General features: G+C 43.1%; 1 protein-coding gene across 14 annotated transcripts in view; it reads left to right on the top strand.

Moving 5' to 3' along the window:
- ITPR1 (inositol 1,4,5-trisphosphate receptor type 1) overlaps positions 1-17565 on the top strand; it is a 353358-nt gene that overhangs the window by 176500 nt on the left and 159293 nt on the right. For 5 of the 14 annotated variants that reach the window (XM_074404869.1, XM_074404867.1, XM_074404868.1 and 2 more), the window contains 10 exons: positions 98-239; positions 973-1126; positions 2498-2685; positions 7047-7185; positions 7858-7916; positions 9986-10147; positions 10224-10394; positions 10877-10939; positions 11653-11790; positions 15039-15164. In XM_074404869.1, the coding sequence (XP_074260970.1) occupies positions 98-239; positions 973-1126; positions 2498-2685; positions 7047-7185; positions 7858-7916; positions 9986-10147; positions 10224-10394; positions 10877-10939; positions 11653-11790; positions 15039-15164 (1342 nt within the window). Of the gene's footprint in view, positions 1-97; positions 240-972; positions 1154-2497; positions 2686-7046; positions 7186-7857; positions 7917-9981; positions 10148-10223; positions 10395-10876; positions 10940-11652; positions 11791-15038; positions 15165-17565 lie in introns of all 14 variants that reach the window. The other 9 variants (XM_039478545.2, XM_010337859.3, XM_010337858.3 and 6 more) reach the window with 3 other exon arrangements.

Here is a 17565-nt window from a genome sequence, read left to right as displayed (position 1 = left end):
GGTTAGGGGATGTTGACTTTGGGAGCTGAGTGACCCAGGAAGATCTCACTGGGGGTAACTTGAAATTTTTTTTACTTTCTTTCTCCTTTCTTTTCAGCTATGATAGTAGTGGAGCTTCCAAAGATGAAATTAAGGAGAGATTTGCTCAGACCATGGAGTTTGTGGAGGAGTATTTAAGAGATGTGGTTTGTCAGAGGTTCCCTTTCTCTGATAAGGAGAAAAATAAGCTTACGTTTGAGGTAACTCACGATAAAATGATCTATGTGTATTATCTGCCTCTCATTGGTCACTTTTCTGTGGGGCAAATAGAAAATATTTGATTAGGTGGTGATTTTGATCATGATGCTCTGGTTTTGTAATGGAAAGGAAATCAGCTTGGTTTTGTTCCAGAATAAAATATAATGGATACCAATCACGTGACTTAATAGTAGTTATGTTCTTAAAATAAATAGGCAAGGTGAACTGAACTACATAAAACGATAGAACATCACTTTGTGTTAAAAATGACCAGAGAGACACTGTGCTTGGGATCTACCATAGATTAATCATTCGAAGAACGTAAATTCTTATTACTTCTGAGTTAACAACGTTTCTGAGACTGCTTTTGCCTTTTAAGAGTGGTATTTCTGAGGACTGCAGTGTTGTTGTCTGTGTCCTTGCTGAGAATAACTCTGCTTGCCTGGTATTAATATTATCCTTGGGAAGCTGTGCAGAGCAAATCATGAGGTCTTTTTTTTTTTTTTTTTTTAATTAGTCTACAGATCGGTAGCTTTCCATTTCTTATTTTTCCTCCTTATGAAACAGCGAAATTTTATCAGAAAGTGCAAGCAAAATACATGCCTTCTCTTACCATAAGGAAGGTCGAAGTCTGTAATTTCTATACTGGTCGACATCAAATGGAACTGAAGGGGATGCAGTTTATGTAACACCGTCTTCTTCTTCTTCTTTTTTTTTTTTTTTTTAATACAATAGGTTGTAAATTTAGCTAGGAATCTCATATACTTTGGTTTCTACAACTTCTCTGACCTTCTACGATTAACTAAGATCCTCCTGGCCATATTGGACTGTGTACATGTGACGACAATCTTCCCCATTAGCAAGATGGCGAAAGGAGAAGAGAATAAAGGTAACAATGATGTGGAGAAGCTGAAGAGTGAGTATCTGAGGGTGCCCAACATCTGAGAGATGCCCTCCCAGCCTTTCCTGTTAGGCTCATGTCATACCCCATGTGTGATGCCATCTCCTTTCTTTGTTCATTCCTTCCCATCTTTTCATCATGAACATTTTCAAATAACTGTGTAAAGAAAAGCTGAAAGAACAGTGTGATGGAGTCCCATGTATCCATGACTTTGAGTCAACGATTATTCACATTTTCCTGTCTTTACTTTGTATTTATGTGTGAGTCGTGTGTGTATTTTGTTGAGCAATTTGAAAGTTACCTAACATTTTGAATGTTTATATAACAAATATATGGTCTGTCATTGTTCTTGGCATTCATGAGGACCTGGATAATAATATTTGTTTAGGATATAAGAAAATCCAAGCTTGTATTTTGATAGCTATTTCCAGTTTGTGAATAGGACAATCTGCCTTTGCATGTTTATTTCTCCCATTGTTTTAGAGTCAGAGTAGGCAGATATTTGGTATCATGTATCAGTTGTTAACTAGTCTTCTTCAGCTAGAACAGGAAAAAATACATGGACTTATCTCTGTTTGCTAGGCCTTGTGCTAAGTAATGTTGCATACATTATGCCATTTAGTTCTTTTGCTGAGCTCCTTTACTTCCATTTTATAGATGAGGAAACAGAGCCTCAGAGGTAATAGATGCACCTATGGTCAAGCAGCATCAGGATTTGTGCTTTGTTAACTTTTATATACCTAGTTCTGTGCTCATAACAAGCACATAGTTGGTGATCAGTAAAATTTGGGCAGGGCACAGTGATACAGACCTGTAGTTCCAGCACTTTGGGAGGCTAAAGCAGGAGGATTGCTTGAGGCCAGGGGTTTGAGACCAGCCTGGGCAATATAGCAAGAACCTATCCCTACCAAAAAAAAAAAAAAAATGTAGCTGGGTGTAGTGGCGAGTGCCTGTAGTTCTAGCTACTTGAAAGGTTGAGGCAGGAAGATTGCTCGAGCCCAGAAGTTTGAGGTTGCAGTACACTATCATTGTGTCACCACATTCCAGCCTGGGTGAAAGAGCAAGATCCTGCCTCTAAAGAAAATTTTAAAAAATAAAGTAAAAATTGATGGGTGAGTTAATACACAGAATGCCCCTCTGGGGATTTTGAAGCCCACGATCTTTTATTGCTTCCAGAAGCCCAGATTTTTTATGCGTATTTACCTTTCCAGGTTCCCAGGGCCCTGAGATTATGTTGGAATAAGGATGTCTTAAATAGTTTGTCTCAAAGAGCCCCTGCCCCTGCCCCTGCCCCTTGACAGATGCCTCTGAGTGTTCTCTAGATATGTTGTGACCGTGGTCTGTCCTGACCTTTCCTAGGCAGTAACGTGATGAGGTCTATTCATGGTGTGGGAGAGCTGATGACCCAGGTGGTGCTCCGGGGAGGAGGCTTTTTGCCAATGACTCCCATGGCTGCTGCCCCTGAAGGCAATGTGAAGCAGGCAGAGCCTGAGAAGGAGGACATTATGGTCATGGACACCAAGCTGAAGATCATTGAGATCCTCCAGGTATCCATCAACTGGAGCTGGGGCAGGGAGGATATGTCACAGGGGCACCATTGAGATCCAGTCTCTCTGTTCTGATGGAGCCCAAGGCTTTCTGGGAAGAAAATGGGGGCAAAATCTTAGCTCATCCCTCCATGTCATTCATGAGCTGGCTCCTCGTAATCCTTTTACTGCCATCTCCTACCCTCCCAACATGGCCTTGGCCCTCCAGCCGTGACACGACTTGCTGTTATTATCTTAGCTTTCCATGATCATTGGCCTCCATGCCAACCCTCTGCATAGAATTCACTTACCTGTGCGTCTCCATGTAACTGCATCCCTGCTTATTGATCATAACTTGGTTCAAGGTTCCGTCAACTTTCCAAAGCCTCCCTCCCTTCTTCCCTTTTCCATTCAGTCAACAAATATTGATTGAGACCAACTCTGGGCCAAGTTGCCAAGTCCCCTTAAACACTGGGGGGATCCAGCAATGAACAAAATAGATGAAATTCCTGCTTCTCTAGAAGATACATTTTGATAGAGGGCATGGACATGTATATTAAGAATAAGTTCTAAGATGTTAAAGTGTAAAGGTGAGTCAGGATGGTTTGGAGACACTGGGGACAGGGGACTGGGGATATTGTGTTTGATAAGGTTTTCAGAGAAGGCCTCTCCATGCAGTGACGTGATCACACACCTGAGTGAAGTGAGGAGCTAGCCATGTGGTTATCTAGGAAAACGGTACCTAAGGCAGAGGGAACAGCAAATGCAAAGACTCCATGGTGAGGAGGGCATGTTTGGGAACAGGTGGGGTTCAAGAGGGAGTGGGAGAAGATCAAGCCGGAGAGTAAACATATGTAACTCCTTGGACAGATTGCCTGTAAAGATGCACAGAGAAGTGAGGACATGGGCAGAGAGTGATTGTTGGTAACTAGAAGGTTTTTGTTGTAATATTTTTTAAGTGAGTAGATTATAACAAGCTTGTATGGTAAACAGGAGTGATCGTGTATACAGGGAGAGCTTGTTGATGTATGGGCAGCGAGTAGTTGTAAGAGCAAAGTCCTTATGTAGGCAAGTGGGGTTGGGATCCAGTATATAGGGAAGGCTTAGCCCTAGACATGAAACCCTCCCAAGCCTCTCTACAGCTTTGTTTGAACCCCTCAACAACCCATGCCTCCCTCTTTCTGTGCCGTGTGGGTAACTTGTATTCATCAACAAAATTATCTGCTCCTTAATGGAAAGAATCGCGTTAGCAGCTTCCTGGTTGATCCCATGTTCCCTGGTCTCAACCCCAGCAGATGTAGTAGAAATTTATAAATGTAGCCGGGCGCGGTGGCTCAAGCCTGTAATCCCAGCACTTTGGGAGGCTGAGGCGGGTGGATCACGAGGTCGAGAGATCGAGACCATCCTGGTCAACATGGTGAAACCCCGTCTCTACTAAAGATACAAAAAATTAGCTGGGTATGGTGGCACGTGCCTGTAATCCCAGCTACTCAGGAGGCTGAGGCAGGAGAATTGCCTGAGCCCAGGAGGCGGAGGTTGCGGTGAGCCGAGATCGCGCCATTGCACTCCAGCCTGGGTAACAAGAGCGAAACTCCGTCTCAAAAAAAAAAAAAAAAAAAAGAAATTTATAAATGTTTAAGACTTGCAGATGCTTTTTTAGTCTGAAATCACGTTTTAACAATGCGTTGAAAGTATCAGTGGGTTTTCTCAGAGTCATGTAATTAGGACAATAAAGACAGCTTTGGTAAAGGAGAAACCTGACTGAATTTATGCCTGACCAACAGTAGAGAAAGATTCCTTTTTTCAAATTAAATTTTTTTTTTTTTTTTGAGACAGAGTTTCTCGCTCTTATTACCCAGGCTGGAGTGCAATGGCGCGATCTCGGCTCACCACAACCTCCACCTCCTGGGTTCAGGCAATTCTCCTGCCTCAGCCTCCTGAGTAGCTGGGATTACAGGCACGCGCCACCATGCCCAGCTAATTTTTTTTTTGTATGTTTAGTAGAGACGGGGTTTCACCATGTTGACCAGGATGGTCTCGATCTCTCGACCTCGTGATCCACCCACCTTGGCCTCCCAAAGTGCTGGGATTACAGGCTTGAGCCACTGCACGCAGCCGACCAAATTAAATTTTTAAATAAAATTTATTTTTAATTTTTTCAGCATTCCTGTGTTGAGGAAAAATATACATATGAAATTTGTAGGCCGTGGCACCTGTGTTCCAAGGTGGTGTCATGGACGTGTATCAGAAACGACACGCTGCAAAACCTGGTCTCTTCTTAAGATCCGCTCACTGTGGCGACCTGAGAAAGATGGGACAGTAGAGACAGTCTTTCCACGGATACTTTTTGACCCCCTACCTTGTGTACTGTGAGGAATGCAAAAATGCTTTGAGCAGGGGCTCCATCCACAAGGGGTTTATAGTCTGATGGGAGAGTAAGGTATGATGAAGCTCTGTGGATGTGGAAATAAGACCACCAGAAAGTTCTCCTGAGACGGAGGCGGGAGGTGGGGTGGGTGGGTCACGTGACTTCTCCTGGTGAAGATGAGAGAAGGGTTGATGGAGGAGGTAGGGTTTCATCTGAGCCTTTAAGGTGGATGGGCTTTGTACATGGAGCATCAAGGGCCCATTCTCAGGTGGATGGAGTAGCCTGAAGCTGAGTGCCATGGGATGCCGGCCCTGGGCAGTTCTTCTGGGTAGGGACATAGAGTGTGCTGAGGGGAAGTTGTCACAAGTAGGTTGGAAAGGAGGACCAAGCCACACTCCACTGAGCTTTGGATGTCTAAAGTGCTAAGGCCTATGCTGTGTTGAGCCTTTGAAATTCTCAAGCAGGAGGCTAACATAAGAACAAGTGGTTAGGAGGTGGATTTGGTAAATTTGGTTCTGTAAATGGAACAGGCAGGAGATAATGAGGCCTTGAGCAGGGAGAAACGGCAGTAGGAGAGAACCCTGTGAGAAGCGGTAGATGGCGAACCACCAGGAGTTCATGTCTGATTAGATGTGTCCAGGAAGCAGGCGCTGATGATCAGGCAATTGACTGAGGTTGAGGAAACCCAGGTGGAAAAGTCGACGAAAGCAAAACTGACAGTGTTAGTGCATTAGGCCTCTCCAGAGAAACAGATCTAATAGGGTACATATAGATAGACAAGAGGGGGTTTATTATGGGAATTAGCCTCACGCAGTTATGGAGGCAGAGAAGTCCCTTAGTCTGCAATTCACAGCTGTGTCCCAGGAAAGCCAGTGGTGTGATTCAGCCGGAATCCCAAGGCTGAGAACTAGGGGAGCTGAAGGTGTAACTCTCAGCCTGAGGCCAAAGGCTGAGCTCTCGTGGGCAGGAGAAGATGAGTGTCCCGGCTCTAGAACAGGTGGATTCGGTCTTCCTCCACCTGTTTGCTCTATCCAGGCCCTCCGTGGACTGGATGGTGCTCACTCACACTGGGTGAGAGCAAATCTTCTTTACCCAGTTCACTGATTCAAGTGCCAGTCTGTTCTGGAAACCTCCTCATAGAGAAATAAGGTTGTACCCGCTATCTAGGCATCCTTGAACTCAGTCAAGTTGGCATCTAGAGTTAACCATCACAGTTACTTTTGTACAACACTGAGTTTGAGGCCCTGAGAGAATAGCAAATGGGATGTCCAACAGTCAGTAGGGCACGTAAACCAAGAGCAGAGGAGCAGCCCAGAGATCTGTCTCCCCCGGGAAGAGGGGACGGCCCTCAGACTGGGAGACGTTTCTGGGAGGGCTGAGCAGAGACAAGGGGAGAAAGGAAGAATGTGAGTGAGATACCTACATAATGTCAGTGGCTCCATATTTCTTTTTGGTCCTAGCAGCAGTCCTGGAAAAAGTGACCCTGTGTTAGAACAGAGGGTGAAGGAATACAGGAGACAAAAGACGAGGGTGTCGAAGGGCTTGTACCCAAACCAGGGGAAACAGCCAGAAATAGGAAATAGGAACCAAGCTAATTTTCCATAGTGTAAACAAAATTTTTTTGTTAATTCTCTTAAATCCACAGCAGGCAATTTCACTCTTCTCAGTGTTAGGCCCAGAGCTGGCATTCAATACTGACTGAAACAGAGTCATGTTTTATAGACTCCATTATGGAGCCAGGAGCGAGTGATTTAGTGTTCCAATTGTTAAATTAATTGCCAGGATGCTGAAGTTTACATTGAAGGCTAAGGTGCTATGGGCAGACTTCATAGGCCCCATGGAAGTTTGCTGTTGTTAAGATGACTGTTAAATCTAAGCCAAATATTTGGCTCACTTAGTGCTTAAGGTAATTGATGCAGCTGATACCAGGCCCTGCCAGTGTGTGGTGGCTTGGCAGAGTCAAGGTGGTATGTTAATGTAACCAATCTGTTTCCATTTCCACTTGAATCTTCAGTTTATTTTGAATGTGAGGTTGGATTATAGGATCTCCTGCCTCCTGTGTATATTTAAGCGAGAGTTTGATGAAAGCAATTCCCAGACTTCAGAGACATCCTCCGGAAACAGCAGCCAAGAAGGGCCAAGTAACGTACCAGGTTAGTGATTCAGAGTGGAATTTCAGCCATGGAATGGGACCTGGCTCTAAGGAAAATAGAGAGAGCAAACAGTATCTTTTAGAAAAAGGGTGAAAATGTTTTTGAGGATTACTGCTGCAGGGCATCATCATCCTGGCACTTACTCTTTTTGCGCAGGGGAATAATTGATAGAGCCTAGATACCTTCTGGGTTAGATCCCTGTTTCCCTCCATCTTGGATTATCTTAATCATGAGACAGCTGAGGTTTCCAGCGTTGTGGTCACCCACCTTCCCCCAAAAAACCCCTAATAAAAACAATAACAATTCTCCAAGAGACCTCTTGTCCACTAGCACCTTTTACTCATGTTGGAAGTTTTTCCCTGCTCAGTAAATACTGATGACGGGAGAGGGTAGTGGTAGAAATAATCCCATTTACCAAGCCCAAGCTTCCATGAATGAGATCATCTCTCTTCTTTAGCAGGGGACCATGCAGTGAGGGAGGAGAAGGCAGGAATGTGGATTATGGGGGTAGCATTATCTGGGTTAGTCACTCTCCATAGCTTTGCAATATCATGTTCTGGAAGATCTGGGGTTAACTGAACAGCTTTACCCCTGCAAAACTTGTGGATGAATTCACTAGCAGCATGTTTACAGACTTTCCTACATCTGAAGTGATATGCTCTAACTTTTCAGGTGCTCTTGACTTTGAACACATTGAAGAGCAAGCAGAAGGCATCTTTGGAGGAAGGAAAGTATATTTTCAGTTACTGTTTCGTAGGTGGTTCTACAGTTGGGAAGGCTGCTCTTCCAGAGCTCTCAAAGACCTTCCCTTTACTATGTTAGTAAATATTTCACTTCTGGGGTTAGGTTGTTTTTGTACTATCTTTGGATCTCTTAGTATTCAAGTCCGAGTTATCTTTGTTTGCTTGATTGGGAGGAGGGGGGAGAGAGAGAGAGGGAGAGAGAAAGAGAGAGAGAATGAGTGTGTGTGTGTGTGTGTGTGTGTGTGTGTGTGTGTGTGTGTGTGTCTCTTCTGCCTAGGACAGAAGTAAGTATGTGTGTGTTTGTGTCTGTGTGTGTCCCACCTAGGACAGAAAGGATTTAAGGAGATTTCTCAACATTACAAGATTATTTTTACGTAGTGAGGAAATACAATCAAAAGAAAGAATAGAAAGAGAGCAGGCTCAAAACAGAGTGAAATTAGTGAGATCATGTCCTGCTGCTGCTGCTGGGCTTCAGTTTTATCCCTGAGCTCCTAATGGGCTATGCAACAAATAAAGGAAAATCTGTTCTTTCATGATTCTTGATGTTAATGGATGAACCCCTTTAAAAAATACCACACTGCTCAATTTTGACTTAAGACTTTCTTATAATTATGGAACTCCTACACCTACAAGTATAAAACTTGGTATGAACACCCTGTGCACATAGTTCTTAGAATTAGCACACTTGGTTTGATTATTGCTTTATAACATACCACTCCAAAAAACGTAAGGATTCAAACAACCACCATTTTACTATTAATACCTCGCACAGCTCTGTGGCTTGACTAGGGCTAAGCTGGATGGTTTCTTTGCTGGTGGTCACTGTTGGGTCCGTCATACTGTAGTGAGGTGGTAACCGGGGCTGGCACATCCAAGTTGCATTATTCACATTTCTGGCACTGTAGCAGAGATGTCTGCAAGGCCAGGGCTTCTTTCTTTTTCTCTCTCTACATGTATAGCTTGGGCCTCTTTACAGCATGGTGACTGACTCTAAGAGCAAATGTTCTAAGAGGACAAGCCACCAGGATGCAAGTGCTACTTGGGCCTCTGCTTGCCTTGCATTTGCTAATGTCCTATTGTTCAAGCAAATCCCATGGCCAAGCTCAGCATCAGCGTGGGAGGTGACTACATAAGGGTTTGAATACTTTGCTGGGGCCCACCAATGTTTATAGTCTACCTCAATGTTTAATATAAAACCTGTGAAATTTGAATTAGCAACATTATGTACTATGATGGAAGATGTTTTTCTTAAACAAGGTGTTTTGAGTTTAGCATAATACAGCTTCCATGTGCTGTGTGATCCCTCAGCTCTCCCTTCATTTTCCTGATACTGAACAACAATGAAACCTTCACACCTTTTTGGAATATATAGCATGAATACATTATTTATAAAGTCCTCTCTGTGGTTTTCTTATTAGCCTGCAACCATGAAGGTCCCACCGTTTGTCATTCGTTGGACTCTAAACCCAAAATAGGTGCAGACCCAATAACTGACTGGCAGTGCTCAGTTACAGAGCAGTCTGTCATTTAATCTATGCTTATTAATATTTAAATATAGTCAGGCATGGTGGTGCATACCTATAGTCCCAGCTACTCAGCATGCTAAAGGATCATTTGAGCATAGGAGTTTGAATTCAGCCCAGGCAACATAGCAAGACCTCATCTCTGAAAAATAAATATGTGAACTAATAACTTAGGAGAAACGCATCCTCTTGGAGTTCTCAGACCACAGATGACGCCCAGCAGAAGAACATTCTATGTAGATGTTGAGATTCTAGTTCTAATGCTAGTCTTGTCATTTGGGGAGGGGAGGGACTTTGCCATAAAATTTGACTTACCTTTTATTATGATATCTTAATTTTCCCCTCACTTCACAATATAGTTGAAGATGAAGCAAGGTTGTGTTGTTAAAGGAGCTAATGAAAAGCGAAATTGAGTGACTGGAGATCATAGTGCTAGAAATCTAACTAGGTTAGGTGCATCTGTGCCCCAGGTGTATGAGAGGAGGCATTCGTTATTCATTTAGCCTTTCCCTGACCTTGTGCTGTTTTAGCGAGGAGAACACTCCACTGGACTTGGACGATCACGGCGGCAGAACCTTTCTCCGTGTCTTGCTCCACCTGACGATGCATGACTATCCACCCCTGGTGTCAGGGGCCCTGCAGCTCCTCTTTCGACACTTCAGCCAGAGGCAGGAGGTGCTCCAGGCCTTCAAACAGGTAGCTCAGGTCACCCACATGTGTGTTGTCTGTCCAGGAAGTTGTTGTGTGCACCTAACGGATTGTGTTTGTTAAGGTTCAACTGCTGGTTACCAGCCAAGATGTAGACAACTACAAACAGATCAAACAAGACTTGGATCAACTGAGGTCCATTGTGGAAAAGTCAGAGCTTTGGGTGTACAAAGGGCAGGGCCCTGATGAGACCATGGATGGTGCATCTGGCGAAAATGAACATAAGAAAACAGAGGTGAGCGAAACATAAGTTTTGCTGCCAAAATAGATTAATGGGTTTCTTGAAACTAGTGAGCATCCTCCTCTGGTTTTAGGTATAAATTTGATAGGATGGAATTTATTCTTAAGATATCTGCTTGTTAGGTAGCTAAGGTAACAGCTGTTTGCCTAGGAAATAAACTATGAATCAAAGTTTGGCTGTGTCTCCTGTGCAGCCTCGGACTGTGTAGAAGAGACTTGGATGTGAGTGAATTAGCACCAGGTTTCCTTTACAGATCCACTTGGGAATCGACCTGTTCTCTAGCCGTGGCCCGGCCCACTGTCCCCTCCCAAGGAAGTCCATAGCAAGTAGGCCGATGACTGGGGCATAAACCCAGGATGGCTATTGGAAAACAGTACAGAACTCCCTTTCTTTCATAAAGGTTGATGCTAACTGTAACAAACTGACAGTAGTCCAAGAACTGTACAAATCACACTTGTGTTCGCTTTGATTCCTAGGAGGGAAATAAGCCACAAAAGCATGAAAGCACCAGCAGCTACAACTACAGAGTGGTCAAAGAGGTAAGCCCCTCCCCCACGGCCTTTTTCTCCTTCTTTATAAATTCTCTAAGGAGCTTTAGTTTGTGATAGTCAAGTTGAAGGCACACAGATTTGAACTTTTCATGTGGTTTAACAGGGAGAAAGTAGAGCTCAGAGGTTAAGCTCATGGGTTTCGGCCTCAGATCTGGGCTCCTCACCCGGCTCTTCTACTTGTTTTTTGTGTCCTCAGCTTCCTCCCCTCTTATAGGGGCAACCTTTTATAGGTGCCACATATTTCTGAAGCTTTACGGTTGAAGGAAGGACTAATTGAAAAAACTACCAGGGAGTTATCTAAGTGCCTGGCGCACAGTGTCCCCACTGAGAGCTGTAGTTCTTTAGAAACCTTTGCATAAGCTGGTTCAAAGTTGGGAGATTGGGAGCTTTGTGTGTTTTACCCCAGAACGAATTCTTCCCAGGGTCTTGGTGATGATGCCAGGTCATCCCGTTCGAAGCAGTCTCTCTAAAACTGTCCCACTTGCTGTTGAAGCCATAATCCCCCGCTTATTCTGGAAGACATGCCCTTAGTCTTAGGATTTGGCTAGATAGAATCAGCAGAAGTACTATACCCTGGAGGAATTTCATTTTAGGTTTTTAATGCATTAGAATCCCTTTTGCCTCCCTGCTCACCACCACCCTCTGCAGTCTTTTTTCCAGTTACAGTTCCTAGTTTTCTGAGACTGATTTCTTTCCACTAGATTTTGATTCGGCTTAGCAAACTCTGTGTTCAAGAGAGTGCCTCGGTGAGAAAGAGCAGGAAGCAGCAACAGCGTCTGCTCCGAAACATGGGTGCGCACGCGGTGGTGCTGGAGCTGCTGCAGATTCCCTACGAGAAGGTGAGCGGGGCCTCATGCACAGCAACTGCTCTCAGGATGGGGCAGATCCCTGAATTTCCCCAAACCCTTCACTTCTGTATACTGTTGGTGAAGAAATGCATCCGGTGTGACTATTGTGACTACAAAGCAGTTTCAGGTATTGATATGAAGCAGAGCATCCTAAAAATAAAGTAAAATCACCAGTGAATAATCTTCATCCCCAGTTTTAAGATTCTATAAAGAAAGAGAGTCCATTTATTCTCCATACTCTCAAGCCACATTGGATAGAGACACCTTGGTCTGTGTCAGAGCTTACAGCTATATCTGCCCATGGATTGGTGTGTTTCAGTTTCATTTGCAGTGTGACTCCAGCAATTTAAGCACTACCAGCTATTAAGTCATGTGGGAACATGGGACATACCCACTTTTGAGGTCCTCACTAAGATACTGACATCTGCTTAAGTATTTGGATTTAGCAGGTGATGCTTTGATCTAAGTCTTTGTTTCTGTTGCTGGAAGTTGTACTTTGCCTCTAATTTTTCACATTAGCATTTGCCATTGATACATATTTGATTTAGGGAGGCAGAAGCAGGCTGACAGTGCTTTACATGCATGTAGGCTGACAAGACACTTATGAAATCATTCATTCAATCCTGCAAGACCTAGTAGGGTATTTGAGTTGTGCCCACTTGACAGATGAGAAGACTGAGGCTGGGAGAGGTTTAGAGGTGAAGGGCTCAGACTCAGGTCTCTAGAGTTGACTATTAACTGATAGAGAGACTGATTTGCTGGGGAAGAGTCACCTGATGAAGACTCATTGCTAGGGGCTTGCAGGGTGCCAGGTGTTATGCTGGGGCCTTTATACACAATATTAGCTCATGTCACACATGGATGAGATGGGTGGTGCTATCTTCAGCCCCATTTCAGATGAGAGAACTGCAGCTGGAGGGGTTCAGTAGCTTGCATGGATGGCACAGCTGCATGCAGTGAAGCTGGCTCCGCTTCACTGTGGAGCTGGAGGCTGCTGCCTTCCCTGTGTCTGATACCTCCAGGAAATTTCCTGCAAAGGGAGCCGCCTCCTCAGTCATGGAGACCATCAGAATTGGGCATGCCAGCTTTTCAGTAGCTAAAAATAAAGTCCAAGATCAATCCCTGTTGAAGGTATGATACTTAGCTAACTTGCAATTGATACAGGTGTGTGTATCATCCAGTCTTTGCATATCATTTAGACTAGAGCCAACAAACCGATCCACCTTCCTATGTGTAAGGAATGTGAGGGATTCAGTTGCTGACCATAGTGTTATCTCATAATATCATCAGTTTCCTTAATGAGAGTCATGCCTTCATAGAGCAGGATTAATCTACAGATGACCAGATGTGGTTGGAATTGGTGGCTCAGAGTCAGAATATTATGTGTGTGTATACATGTGCACACACTTGTTTGCTTTTAGATGGGCACAGATTTTCTAAGAATGGTGGAGGAATCCCCCACAGGTAACCTCTTGTGACATGATGTCTTTGGGGCTTCCTTGCCTTGTAAAAATCCACTTCACAGCACAAACGTTCTTCACTTAGCTTGTGCACCAGCAGATTCCTTTTATACACAAGGACTGGAGGCATGTGGAATGATTTAAGGTTACTGCTGTCAACCAGCAGTGGGTGTCCCAAGCCTTCTGATTTCTTAGAACTAGAAGATTCACCACTCCTTCATTAATGAGGGAAGAGTGTAATCCACATTATGTTGTCCTGGGTCTTGCTATTAATGTCCCTTTAAATTCTCTGTTTTGGTTTGATTGTCAAAGCTGGGAGCTCACCTTCCTCCCATGACTTGTTTTTGACACCTGCGTTGTTTTGTCACAGAGGTATTTTTCTAGACCAGGGTTTAGCAAACTAAGGGATGGGTCAAATCTAGTCTACCACCTGTTTTGAACAGTGTTTATCAGCTAAGAGTGGTTATTACATTTTAAAATAGTCATGTAAGTACCTACATAATGTCATTGACATTCCCTCTGTACCCACAAAGCCCAAAGTATGTGCTGCCTTGCCCTTTAAGTTTGCTGACCTCAGTCTAGCCCAGAACCAATAGCTAACATTTACAGAGTAATCACTATCTAAGCACTTCATATGACTTTTCTCATTTAATCTTCATAACAATCACATGAAGTGTGCACTTTTATAATCTCCTTTTCATGGATGAGTAAACAGCAACACTGAGAGGTTAAGTAATATGCTCCAGGCCACACAGCCAGGAAGTTGGAGATCTGGGACAGGAGTCAGGTTTGGGGACCTGCATTCCTAACTACTATCTTCTCTTGCCTCTGAAATGAGGTGATGGCTCTGAAGGCTTAGGAAGACTGTTGTGGGCTGTAAGAATATGGAGGATGATTTTCATTTTAGAAATTCTTGTTCTGTTTTTACTCTCTTAAATGTTTTGCTTATTTAGAATTGGACAAAATGGCCATAGGTTTTATAGAATTGGTATATTACAGAATATTTAACTCTTTACAAATACTGAGTTTATGCTGTTAATGTTTGAATGACATGATCTAACCATGTGAAATGCCAGGGAGGGTATTATCTCCGTTTTGCAGAAGGAAAACTTAGTCTGAGGTTAAAAATTGTACTTGAGCTGATAAGTAAAGGAGTTAGGGCAGGCACAGTTGCTTTAATGTATAAGGAGATTTCCACGTTGCCATGTTAGCTATTGGCAAAGGTTAACGTGTAATAGGTTGGGCAACTTAGCAAGGTGAACCCAAGAGGGAAGGTGACTGCTCAGCATCAGTGAGAACGTCAGCCCCTGTTCTGTTGTCAATCCTGTTTTTATTTATTTTTAAGGTTTTTATCATTATTTTTCATTTTTTGGTTGAGATGGGGTTCTCACTATGTTGGCTAGGATGGTCTCAAACTCCAGCTCTCAAGTGAGGGCTGGGATCCAGGTGTCAGCCACTGTGCCTGGCCAGTCCCTGTCTTTAGATGTAAGGAGTTTAGAAGTTTCAGTCCTTGCTGGACAATGGACTTACGGAGACCTTCTATTAGCTTTCACTCTGCAGTACTCCCTCCCACCCAAATAAGATCTTCACTTTCATCAATGAGCGTAAACAAGTTACTGGCTTCTATTCAGGGTCAGCAGTGCAGCCCCTCAGTATTTACGCACAGCAGGCCCCCAGCAGATACCCCCTGACTTCCACATTAGCAGGAGTTGCTGAGTGTAGGAGAAGCTGGTCTCCTGGCCCAGCAATCAGTGCTTTCATCTGTCTCCTCCCACACAGGCCGAAGATACCAAGATGCAAGAGATAATGAGGCTGGCTCATGAGTTTTTGCAGAATTTCTGCGCAGGCAACCAGCAGAATCAAGCTTTGCTACATAAACACATAAACCTGTTTCTCAACCCAGGGGTAAGACTTGAGGCCTGTCTGCAAAACTGTGGAGGGAGGAGGGCACAGAGGAGGGAGGAGGAACAGCTTATTCTTTGGCTGTTGTGGCTTCTGGGGCTTGTTATAATGCAACATTCATTCCAAAGGGGAACATTTTCACCATTTATCAGGAGGACATAATACTCATCTTCTGGGGGTGGGATGGTAGGAGTTGGGGAGGGGAAAAGGAGGAAGATGAGATGGATAAATAAGATATATGTCTATATTTTTCTAGTAAAGTCCTTCATTGTATCAAACTTCAGCAATATACAAGTGCTAAATCTGTCACCTGCCACATCCTCCTGAGTTCACGCATAAAGTTTTCTGTGGTTGTATATAAATATATAGTATTTCCATATCAAACATATCTGCATTACATCTTAGTTTGTTAAATATATTTCAATATTATATTTAATATATATAATTCAATGATATATTTAATAATACATATAATTCAATAATATATTTCAAATAATAATTTGTTAACTATTTAAATAAAAGTATATTAAATTTATTATAGGTTTTGTGAAGAAAAATGATGCCATGCTCTACACATTGTCTTGTATTCTACTTTTTTCACTTAACACATTATGGCTGCCTTTGCAAATCAGAGGGAGATAAGTTTTTCTCATTCTTTTGATGCCTAAGTGACATCCCGCATAATGGCTGTAACTTTTAAAAAACCATTCTCATATTAATGGACAGTTAGGCAATATCTGGTTTTAGCTTTGTAAACAATACTGCAAAGACCATCTTTGTGCATGCACACACTCACTCACTCACTCACTCACTCATTGGTAATGCTAACACTTTCCAGAAAATGGATTAGCCTGGATTGTAGGATAATATAGGTTGAACATCCCAGATCTGAAAATCTGAAATCTGAAATGCTTCAAAATTTAAAACTTTTGAGTGCCAGTGTGATACTCAAAGAAAATACCCTTTGGAACATTGCAGTTTTTGGATTTTTGGATTTGGGATGCTCAACCAGGAGGCTATAATGCAAATATTCCCAAATACAAAATGTGCCTTGTGCTCCCAACCATTTTGGATAAGGGATACTCAGCCTGTGTAACATGATTCCCTCTGTGTCATGTTAAGAGAAAGAAAAGGGAAAAGTTAAAAAGATCAAAGCCTCCACCTCACCACAAACATAAAACTCCATAACTCTGGGTAAAAAGTGAAAACTAAAACTTGTAAAAGGTAACATGAGAATCTTCATGGCTGTGTGGTAAGCAAAATTTTCTTACAAGGTATGCAAAGAATACTAATTATTTTTAAAAATTGATAAATTGGACTCCTTTTAAGAACTTCTGTTGTCTACTGACACTATTAAGAGCACCCAAAGTCGAGGCAGAGAGTGGGAGACATTTGTGATGCATGCGTTTAACAAAGAATTCATATCCCCAGAATGTACAAAACACACTCAGAAAAGTCACTAAGGAAAAAGTTGACCTGCTTTTAAAAATAGATGGGCCAGGCATGGTGGTTCATACCTGTAATCCCAGCACTTTGAGAGGCCAAGGCAGGCGGATCATTTGAGGTCAGGAGTTTGAGACCAGCCTGGCCAACATGGTGAAATCCCATCTCTACTAAAAATACAAAAATTACCTTGGTGTGGTAGTGAGCACCTGTAATTCCAGCTACTTGGAGGCTGAGGCAGGAGAATAGTTTGAACCTAGGAGGCAAAAGTTGCAGTGAGCTGATATTACACTATTGCACTCCAGCCTGAGTGACAGAGCAAGACTCATCTCAAGTAAATAAATAAATAAGTAAAGGCAAAAAACTTGAACAGAAGCCCTGCTGTAAAGGATATCCAAATGGCCAATAAATGTGACAAAGTGTTCAACATGATTAGACATCAAAGAAGTGCAAAGTAAGCTATGTTTAGCCACAGTAAGATGTGGCTAAAATCTAAAAAGACTGACAATACTAAGTGTTGACAAGGATAGGAATAGCTGGAATGTAGAATGCAAATTGTTAACATTTTTTGAAAGCTGTCAGTATCTTCTAAAGCTAAACATACTCATTCGGCCGGGCGCGGTGGCTCAAGCCTGTAATTCCAGCACTTTGGGAGGCCGAGGCGGGTAGATCACGAGGTTGAGAGATCGAGACCAACCTGGTCAACGTGGTGAAACCCCGTCTCTACTAAAAATACAAAAAATTAGCTGGGCATGGTGGCGTGTGCCTATAATCCCAGCTACTCAGGAGGCTGAGGCAGGAGAATTGCCTGAACCCTGGAGGCGGAGGTTGCGGTGAGCCGAGATCGCGCCATTGCACTCCAGCCTGGGTAACAAGAGCGAAACTCCGTCTCAAAAAAAAAAAAACAAAAAAAAAAAAAAAAAAAAAAAACCATACTCATTCATACTTTGTACTTAGCAAT

The sequence above is a fragment of the Saimiri boliviensis genome, chromosome 8 (assembly GCF_048565385.1).
Source record: "Saimiri boliviensis isolate mSaiBol1 chromosome 8, mSaiBol1.pri, whole genome shotgun sequence".
NCBI lineage: Eukaryota > Metazoa > Chordata > Mammalia > Primates > Cebidae > Saimiri > Saimiri boliviensis.
The sequence above is the reverse complement of the archived record's forward strand: the minus strand, read 5'-3'. Positions and strand labels throughout refer to the sequence as shown.